This window comes from Magnolia sinica, chromosome 3 (assembly GCF_029962835.1).
Source record: "Magnolia sinica isolate HGM2019 chromosome 3, MsV1, whole genome shotgun sequence".
Classification (NCBI taxonomy): Eukaryota; Viridiplantae; Streptophyta; class Magnoliopsida; order Magnoliales; family Magnoliaceae; genus Magnolia; species Magnolia sinica.
The window spans coordinates 125,450,830-125,462,047 of NC_080575.1; the positions used below are offsets into that span (position 1 = coordinate 125,450,830).

Below are 11,218 nucleotides of genomic sequence, written 5' to 3' on the forward strand. Positions count from 1 at the left end.
TGGACGGATTGGATGTCCTCCATCCATCACAGTAGACCCCAAATATAATCTAGAAGTTTTAACGGTGGTTGTCCCATACTTTCCTCTTGCGTGGTCCATTTGATGATCAATCAAGAGAAGCACATGATGGATAGGTTGGATGTACCGTACACATTATGGTGTGCCCCACGCCTCACAAGTGTACCTATATCAACCATTATAATGTTTTTTTAACTGTAAAAACTTCACCTGTAATATATTAAACATGAGATTCTATAACTAAAAGCAGTAATATGTGTAATGGATTTTGCATATGCCACATGATGGGCCCCACAAACATTGGTGTTTTATGCACTGCATGGAATATGTGCGTGGATCTATAATAGCCATATTCACACAAGCCAACCTGACACGTTTCTCAGGTATTCCACTATATTTTATGTTGGGCCCACTGTTTCTCAGATTTTGCAGAAAATGAGTGAGGAGAGAGTAACAGTAGAAGCTAAAAGAACCTTTTTGGTTATTCCCATATGCACAGGGCCCTCACTGAAGAGATCGGATTTTTCGAGGCTGGGGTAATACCATTTCATTAGCCCACTACACTTCATTGGCATGCTGGTCAGATAAAGGCCCAACAACATTTAAAAGATTGTCGAGTGTGTAGATGCTCAAAAATATCCAGCGGACCAATAAAATGACACCATATCATGATATATCTAACCCAACTCATGTTACCTCGGCCAACCTTATCGGCTCCCACGTGAAACGAAGGTTGTAGAAAGACAATCTCAGGAAGGCATATGTGGCTGGGAGCGGATTCCCTGATGACCTGGCTCAGGTATATGGCTGGTGGTAGGTACTGTAGGGCCACAATGATGTATTACATCCACACTGTTCATCCGTTTTTCCAGCTAATTTTAGGGCATGTTCCCAAAAGTGAGACAGATCCAATTCTCAAGTGGACCACACCACAGGAAATAGTTGGAATGATAACACTCACCGTTGAAAACCTCAACAAAGTTCCATGTGCGAACCACACACCAGCAGAATGATAGAGAAACAACCTGAATAAACCATGTACAAGCCTTACACCAGTAGAGTGATAGAGAAAAACCTGAATAACTGCAGGATGATCATGGCGACTAAATCCATCCGTCCATTTGTTGAAAGCCTCACGATCATCATCGCTGGTGATATCCCCGTCGATCACGCGGCCCCTTTCCACCACCCTCTCTACCTTCTCTTTCATGCTTTCGTACAACATCTGTATGAGAGAAAGCGATGCAACAGATGCCCGAAAGGACTTCTAGCCTTCCCTTTTTTTACTTTGTTTGATAATATTCCACGAATCATGAAAACAAAGAAGACATAAAATTCCAGAAACCCTGGTTGCACGGAAAAGGACATTGCCTGATACACTGCCGCGTACATATGCACTCCCTCATGACCAAAATTGTACTGAACCTTATGAATTGTGGGTCCCACTTTGTGGCACCATCGTACATCCATCGGGACATTACTGCTGATCCTGTTGGATCAACGGCCTGAGGCTCTCTTGATCCTAGCCATTTGCAGTGTTGATCCCAAATAGTCTTTGCTTCGGTAACCTTCTCAAGCAATATAATAATTATTAACGTTATTTATTTTTTAAACCATTTTGAACCGTTCAAAATCTAGACTAAAAGGAGTATTAATGTTTATCAAATGAGAGGGCCAATGTACAGATCATATTTGTTTGCGTGTAACTATGATCCATAGTAAGCTAACTAATTAAGGACCCGTTTGGATACCACCAAATAAGTTATTCTACTCACAGCAGTAAATAAGTGACTTATTTCATATAAGTTTGGGTTACGATTAGTTATAAGTAAATTTTTATTTTTTATTTTTTACTTAAAGGTACTTAATCACTTTGTTTAAATTTTTTAACTTTTCTATTTTTCATAAGTCTCTAAAGAGAGGCATTAGAAGAGACGAAAGAGAGGAGAATCCAATAAGTATATTGTTTACTAAAAATGCTTATCTCCTTAATAAGTAATAAGTAGACCACACCACATATGATTGGCATTTAATGCAACCCAAGCTTATTATTTGGTGTGGTCCACTTGAGCGTTGGATTTGCTTCATTTTTTTTCTCATATCTGACATATCTTAAAATGATCCGAGAAAAGAGATGGACGGTGTGGATAAACAGATGCAATCCGACAGTGGCTACAGACAACGGGGTAGGACGCAATCGGCATCCACGCTTTTGTACCTTTTTTTTTTTTGTTGTTCTTCTCTGCCTTGTGACTTGTGAGAAACTCTAATTACTAATTGGTGAAGTTTTATCTCTTCCTCAACTAACATGCAAACCCCATGTGGAAATATAGAAGTGCACTCGATTATTAGTAAAGGGCTGAACTCTAGCGGCACCCAGTTTGTGTTGGGTCTAAAACCCAGCTTCCTGCTGACGTGTGGCTGCAGCCACCATGAAACAAAAACTGAAACTTTTGAAAGAAGAAGAAGAAAGAACTACTGCTGTATTGGAAGAAATGAAAACGTATTATGACAATACTCTAATTTCTGTAGTATGACAATACGAAGAAGACAGTATGACAATACGAAGAAGAGAGTATGACAATACTCTAATTTCCGTAGTATGACAATACCAAGAAGAGAGTATGACAATACTATAATTTCCGTAGTATGACAATACGAAGAAGAGAGACATGAGAAGCAAGAGCAGACACCCACATCACCCCTTTCGGATCGCAGAAGTCCAAGAGTACGCTCCATCTCTCCTGGAAGTACTTCATTAAATCAGAATTCATCTAACACATCTTTATCCGATTCTCCTTCACCCTTGGCTCCTATTAAAATGAGAAGCCTCAACGACATCTATGCAGAAACTGAGGAAGTGAATTTACTCTGCCTGTATGCGGACCACGAGCCTCTCACATTCGAGGAAGCTGTGAATGAAGAATGTTGGAGAAAGGCTATAGAAGAAGAGATTTATGCCATTGAGAAGAATCGAACATGGGAGTTAACCTCACTCTCCAAAAGTCAGAAGACCATTGGTCTCAAATGGGTGTACAAAATCAAGCGGAATGCCGATAGTAAGATCAAATGATATAAAGCGAGGCTCGTAGCAAAAGGTTACAAACAGAAATATGGGATAGACTATGAAGAAGTTTTCGCCCCAGTTGCTCGCCTTGACACTGTAAGAATAATTATCTCCCTTGCAGCTCATCACAGTTGAATGATTTATCAACTAGATGTGAAATCTGCATTCCTAAATGGGGTACTCGAAGAAGAAGTATACGTTGACCAACCTGAAGGTTTTGTCATGCAAGGGGAGGAACACAAGGTGTATCGGCTGAAGAAAGCCCTGTATGGGTTGAAGCAAGCTCCTCATACTTGGAATACACGGATCGATGGTTATCTTCAAGAGAATGGTTTTGTCAAATGTCCATATGAGCATGCCGTCTACACAAAGAAGAATGCCCGTGGTGATATGCATATCGCTTGTTTATATGTTGATGATTTGCTGTTCACTGGGAACAGCCAGACGATGTTTGAAGAATTCAAGCAGGCTATGTTTAAGGAATTCGAGATGACTGATGGTGGATTGATGTCCTTTTTCTTGGGCATTGAAGTGAAGCAACAAGTCGACGACATTTACATATCCCAAAAGAAGTACACAAAGGAACTTCTTGAGAAGTTTCAGATGGTCGACTGTAAAACTGTAAGTACACCTGTTACAACAGGCCTAAAGCTCACAAAAGATGGAGAAGGAAGAAACGTCGACTCAACCCTATTCAAAAGCCTAATCGGAAGCTTAAGGTACCTCACAATCACTAGGCTAGATATAGTGTACAGTGTTGGGCTTCTAAGCCGGTATATGGAAGCCCCAAAAGAATCACACTGGATAGCTGCAAAACGAGTACTGAGGTATATCAAAGGGACTATTGAATTCGGTCTTTTTTATCAATGCGATGATGAAGCAATGCTGTATGGATACTCAGACAGTGATTGGGGAGGTGACCAAGATGAGAGAAAGAGCACCACTGGCTATGTATTCTATCTTGGAATGACTGCCTTCACATGAAATTCGAAGAAACAAAGTGTGGTCGACCTGTCCACATGTGAAGCAGAGTACATGGCAGCATCGTCCACCATTTGTGAGGGAATTTGGTTGAGAAACCTGCTAAAGGAGCTGAAGCATCCGCAGGAAGAATCTACAGTTATATATGTGGATAACAAGTCGGCAATCGAGCTAGCCAAAAATCCGGTGCAGCATGGAAGAAGCAAACACATTGATACCCGATACCATTTTCTGAGAGATCATGTGAAGCAGAAAACGTTGAAATTAGAGAATTGTCATACTACAGAACAGGTGGCGGATATTTTCACAAAGGCATTGCCGACAGATGTATTCAAACGAATAAGAACGATGCTTGGAATGAAGCCGGTTTTGGTTTGAAGGGGAGTGTTGGACACAGTGATGGATTTGTGCAAATCCAAAACCGTGTTAGCTGTGCGTGCAAGATCCGTGTGAGCTAGCTATGCTGGTAGATTTTTTCTAAGTTTAGATTATAATAGTTGTGTTAAATCTAATAGCTGTGTTAAGATTTCATTAAGATATTTTCTGGATTCTTTTCTTTCTTTAGCTGCCCCTAGGATGAATCTAGACAGGGATAAATTAGTCATTTCATAGAATAAGAAAGCCTATAAAAGGCAGCAGTGTAATACGTTTTCATTCATTCCAATATAGCAGCAGTTCTCTCTTCTTCTTATTCTTCGACCTTGACCTGCTTTTCTTTGGCCGAGTTTCCCTCGTTCCATTTTCATGCTTCTTCTTCACAAAATACCACATCTCTACTCAACACCAGCTTATTGGTTTGTGGGTTGTAGAGCTTGTATGCCTTTGACTCTTCACTGTAGTCGATGAAGATGCACTTCTCGCCACGATCATCAAGTTTTTTCATTCTCGCTTCTGGAACTTGAGCGTAGGCGACACACCCAAAGATCTTAAGGTGCGCCACGCTCGGCTTGTATCCACTCCATGCTTCCTGCGGTATCTGGAATCTAATACTCTTGGTCGGACACCTATTGAGTAGATAGGCAGTACATGTAACTGCCTCTGCCCAGAAATTCTTTGGCAGACTTTTCTCCTTCAGCATGGTCCTCGTCATATCGAGGATGGTGCGGTTCTTCCATTCCGCAATTTCATTTTGTTGTGGCGTGTACGCTGCAGTGTGTTGTTGCTTAATGCCATGTTCCCTGCAATATTCTCGAAAAACATTTGAGGTGTACTCCCCACCTCTGTCAGATCAGAGGGTTTTGATTTTAAGACCACTTTCTTTTTCAACAAGGGCCTTAAAATTTTTAAAAATAGTAAAAGCAATAGACTTCTCTTTGATTACATACACCCACAACTTTCTACTGAAATCGTCAATGAAGGTAATAAAGTATTTATTACCTCCAAGAGAGATTGGCTCTAATGGTCCACAGATGTCAGTGTGAACCAACTGCAACGGTTCTCTTGCTCTTCGGAATACTCCACTCGGAAAGGAGTTCCTTTTTTGTTTTCCAAGTGTGCACACCTCACACACATGTTCTGGAGCTTCAATAACAGATAAGCCATGCACCATACTTGATGAGGACAGAAGTTTCAGGCCACTGAAATTTAGATGGCCAAAGCGAAGATGCCACATCTAAGAATCATTATTTGTTTTTCCATAAAAACACTTCTCAAGCATTGTGTTTATATGGAGAGGAAACATACGATTCTTTGCCATCTGGACTTTTACAATCAAATGTCCATGCATATCTCTTATGGAAAGAGAAGAGTTCTCCATATGTATGACATACCCTTTTTCGAGGAGTTGTCCGAGACTCAGTATGTTACTTTTCATGTTGGGCACGTAATACACATTGGAGATATAGTTTGGAACACCATTCTTCTGAAAGATTTTGATTTTACCTTTACCTTTCACTGGCGTTTTTGATGAGTCTTCAAACGTTACATCGCCATGAACTCCTTCTGTGAGTTCCACAAAGAGTTTCTTGTTGCCGCACATGTGATTACTTGCACCCGTGTCGAGATACCATACATCCTGCTGATCACCACCTTTCTCTTGTGCAAGGAGAAGTGTGGAGCTTTCTTGTTCATGGCCTGATGCTTCAGCATAGTTGGATAGCTCGTCTTGAGTCACCGGCTTGCTCTAGCAATCAGATGCACAGTGACCAAGCTTGTTGCAGTTATAGCATTGGATGTTCTTTGTACTTTCTCGTCCACGCATAGATCTACCTCTAACATTTCCTCTTCCACGAAAATTGGTATTTTTCTGCTGATTTTGGCCGTGGCTTTGTTGGTATCCGCGCCCTCTGCTTCTTGCGTGATTGTTAGCAAAACGTCTACCACGTTGTGAACTTTCACGTCCACCATTGTTATTATTCAGAGTCAATCTTGACTCTAAAGCTTGTTCCATCGGCATGGAACTGGCATTCTTCTGCATTCGTTGCTCATGAACTTGCAACGATCCCATCAACTCCACAATGGAGAGTTTCTCAATATCTTTTGATTCTTCGATCGCCACAACCACATGCTCAAGCTTGATTGCGAGGGATTGAAGTATCTTTTCAATAACTCAGACATCTTCAATCTTTTCACTATTTCTTTTCAAATTATTGACAATTACAAGCAAACGTGAAAAATAATCAGTAATATTCTCACCTTCCTTCATGTGAGTCGCTTCAAACTCGGCTCTTAATGTTTAAAGGCAAACCCGCTTCACTCGATCTACACCCTTGAAGATGGTGCCAAGGGTATCCCATGCTTGCTTACTTGATATTGCTACAGCAATCTTTTCGAAGGTGGATTCATCCAACCCTTGATAGAGGAGAAACAAAGCCTTATTGTCTCTCTTCCTTTGATTTTTTAGAGCGATCTGTTCTTCATTGGTGAAGGCGGTTTCTTCTTTCATAGTGGGTTCTTCATACCCATCGGTGATGATCTCCCATAGTTCTTGTGACCCGAACAATGCCTTCATTTGAATGCACCATTTTTCATAGTTGTCTTTTGACAACTTAGGAACTTGCAGCTAGATTGTGCTAGCCATCTTTTCTATTTTTTTTAAAGGAATGGCCGTCTCTTTTTTGAAAAATGAAGGGAGATGGATGAAATAGAAACTTGAATTTTTTTTAAATAGATTTTTTTTTAGCTAAAATCTGATTATTATTTTTTTTAAATAGATTTTTTTTGCTGCAATCTAATTTTTTTGAAAAAACAGATTTTTTTCAATTTGATTTTTTTTAAAAACAGATTTTTTGCTGCAATCTGATTTTTTTCAATTTGATTTTTTGAAAACAGATTTTTGCTAGAAACTTTTTCTAGAAAAAAAACTGGGACTTGTGGGTTATGGGCCCACCACAACTGACGTTTTAAACAAAACCTAGATAATAGGCTTGACAGATTTTACAAGCAAAAAATCTAGACAGCAAAAGGAAATGATGAAGAAGAAATGCAGTTCAACCTCCTAACGGCTGATTTTTTTTTTTTGCTTGTTGGGTTTTTCAAAACCAAAACAAGTTTGTTGGGTTTCTCAAAAACAAAACAAGGAGGAGAAGTAGCTGGTGCAGGTGACGTTCTTGCAAACGCTCAAAAATCAAATGTTGTTTTCACAAAACAATCTGAACAATTTTGAAAATTGGTTGCAGATGAAGGCTGCTGCTGCTCATTTGCCTGTTATTGCTACTGAAAATGCTGCTACTTGTTGTTGGGTATTGTCAGACCCAAAACAAGGAGTGCAGGGGACCTGCTTTTTACTGATGAGGCCCAAGGATCAGCATCTCTGATACCAGTTTGTTGGGTCTAAAACCCAGCTTCCTGCTGACGTGTGGCTACAGCCACCATGAAACAAAAACTGAACCTTTTAAAAGAAGAAGAAGAGAGAACTACTGCTGTATTGGAATGAATGAAAACGTATCACTGCTGCCTTTTATAGGCTTTCTTATTCTATGAAATGACTAATTTATCCCTGTCTAGATTCATCCTAGGGGCAGCTAAAGAAAGAAAAGAATCCAGAAAATATCTTAATGAAATCTTAACACAGTTATTAGATTTAACACAGCTATTGTAATCTAAACTTAGAAAAAATCTACCAGCACAGCTAGCTCACACGGATCTTGCACGCAGAGCTAGCACGGTTTTGGATTTGCACAAATCCATCACTGTGTCCAACAGTTTGGACCAAGATCCAGTGCACAACTATCTTACACCGTCCAAATCCAGTAGATGGGAATCCCAACACATTTCAAAATGGGATTTCAAAATTCTACTATTTTTTTTTTTCTCTTACCTTTATTTTCTCGGAGGACTTACAATACGTAGTTCCAAGGTATGCTTCCGGGCACCTTGGTTCAATCCCATTCTCCCTGCAATAGGGCAACCAATGCCCAGCGAACTTCGCAGCCTCCATGAAAGCAAAGAGAGTAAGATCGGACCCTCCATCATCAGAGATATAGACCGAGATCTTGTCTGTTGGGTAGTCGAACGCCATCATTGAAAGGGCGGTGTTCACAACGTTCATCGGAGGCTCTTTGTAAGGGTCTGCAGTGCAAATGAACACGTCCAGCGCAGGGAGATCAGCATCGTCGATGACCTCAGAGAGTTTTTCGGGGAACTCCCGGCGATGGGCGGGCCGCCATCTGAAGCCCAGGGCAGTAGCCCACATGAAGGCCAAGATCATCTCCGAAACCAACATGGAGAGAAGGAGATAGAAGGAGAGGAGGTCATTTGAACGGATGAGATGAAGAAAACGATGGTAGAACAGTGCCATAATGGCACATGTGTACACAAGTGCATGTACACGGTTGAGCTTCGCTCGAGGCTCTACCACTAGCCTATGGAGAGGGTGCGTACTGGGGTCTTTTGGAACAACTTCCATCCTCAAATCTCTCTCTCTCTCTCTCTCTCTCTCTCTCTCAGCTACAAAGTTCAGATCATGTGGATAGACGATAGGATATATACCGCACACTTATACAGAAAAGAAATACTTTGATACTCTGGCAGAGTGTGATGGATGATACGCACGCAATTAGAAATTATTTAGAAACTGCATATGTTGGATACAGTTAATTTAAATTACATCGTCCAAATTATGGATATCTGTTTAGATGTAACATGAACCAAAATTCTGTTATGATTATCTAACTATTAGATTGCTGGAAATTTATTGGACGGTTAAAAATAAATAATATCCAATCATCTTATTTCAGAAAACAGATGTCCACGGATCAGAGGCTCTTGTTGTTTAACCAATTTTATTTTTGTGGGTTCCACAATTCAGCCGTTTTATTTTGAGTTAATAATGCCACGTGTAATATGATCTCTGAACGGGGGCAGATTAGGTTCAACCCTGACTATGGGGTCTACATTATTATGCGGTACGCCAACAACGCAGTGAACTGAGATCCAATATCCGGTCTCACCCACAAATGATAAACAGAAAGAAATATAATGCAGAAGTAGAATCAAAGCAAACCAAACAAACCACAAGATAAGATACACGTGGAAAAACTCCAAACAAGGGTAAAAAACCATGAGTGTAAACTTCCACTATGAAGAAAACAATATTACAAGCAATATACTAATCTTTTCCCTTAGATGTATAAAGAAAACTTTTTGCCTACACTTTAGAATAACTCCCATAGCCCTAGAATAGCCCTAGGGACCCCTATTTATAGTTTAGTTAATTTCTCTTTCCCACTCTTGCGAAACCGCCTCAAATTTGCGTAACCTTGACTGGTCGAGCGGACCCTCCACTGGTCAAGCATGGGCCTCGACCGGTCGAGCACTACAGACCCAAAAAATCATATCTCACTGGACTTTGAGTCGAGCCAGCCCTCGACTGGTCAAGCGGCCCTGTCAACACGCATGATGTATATGCTATATATCCGTGCAGTCCATCCTTTTTTTCCTGCTAATTTTAGGTTGTAAATCCAAAATATAAAGTAGAAACAAATCTCTGGTGGACCACACAATAGTAAACAGTGGTGATTGCAAATTAAAAACTTTTTATGGGGTGCAAAAGTTTTGAATCAAACTGATATTTTCATTTTCCCTTCAAATAAACATATAGTGGGTCCATGAAGTTTTTAATGGTGGGCATTCAATCACAATTATTCATATATATGGTGTGGTCCATCTATGATTTGGATCTTCTTTATTTTAGGGCTTATACCCTAGGAAAATCTGGAAAAACTAACTGATGTCACCAAGTTTTGTGGGTCCTACCATGAGGTATGTGGTATATCCAAACTGTCCGGTCATTTGGCAAACTCATTGAAAGGCTTGAGCAAGAAAATAAGACCAATCCAAAGATCAAGTGGACCACACTGCAAAAAGCAGTGGGGGATTAAATGTCTACCATTGAAACCCTTCTAGGGTCGCAGAAGTTTCGAATCCATACAATATTTGTTTTAACTCTGAACACATTGGATGGAAAATAAATGTTATGGTGGGCCCTATGATGTGGTCCACTTAAGCTTTGGATATGACTTATTTTTGGGCTCGTGGTCTAAAATGATATTGTCAAAATCATATATTTTGCGTTAGATGACTCATTTTGAATTATGAGATATGCCTGATATAAGGTCTAATGGTCTGGATTACTTCTGTAATTTAAGTGGGCCTTTTCTGATCCATCTTGACCATGAAACCGTCCGCAACCGCTCTACATCACTAACATATCTCATTGATCATCCCTAATGCTGAGTGCTCTTAAAGCACTATAAGTTATTCTCCTCGTTGCATCGGTTTAGCTAATCAATGGTAGGACGTAGCGGCTTGGATCTTGCTTTGATGTGCTGGCAAAAGTAGCGGCGTGTAGCCGGATGCCTGGTAGACGCTTATGGGTTCAGCAAACCTCTTCTGCAATGATCACGACTTGCAAATATCATTTGTCCGTAACCTCATCTCTAATTTCAGTGGATGTGGATCGTCTGATATGACCATTCACCATGTGGACCCCATCTACCAAATAACACCAAAATCCCATCCCATGTACACAACCAAGGTCCACAACGTTACATTTGGGGGTTTCAGACTTTTGTGATAATGCCATTCTCTGACCTTTCTTCAATTTATGATGTAACTCTAGTCGGACTGGGCCCCTTCAGCCCATGTGTCACGTTTGTTATTGAAGAAGTGAATGCAACACCTGTACTAATGTGTCACATTTGTCAAAGATCC

General features: G+C 40.4%; 1 protein-coding gene across 1 annotated transcript in view; it reads right to left on the reverse strand.

Annotated features, from left to right (window-relative positions):
- Positions 1–8,950, reverse strand: part of LOC131241180 (cellulose synthase-like protein G3) — a 30,933-nt gene extending 21,983 nt beyond the window's left edge. Inside the window, exons 1-2 of the mRNA XM_058239893.1 lie at positions 8,325–8,950; positions 1,094–1,243 (exon numbers count right to left, since the gene is read on the reverse strand). Of these exons, the coding sequence (XP_058095876.1) occupies positions 1,094–1,243; positions 8,325–8,912 (738 nt within the window). The 5' untranslated portion in view covers positions 8,913–8,950. The remainder of the gene's footprint in view (positions 1–1,093; positions 1,244–8,324) is intronic.
- Between the last annotated feature and the right edge of the window lie 2,268 nt (positions 8,951–11,218).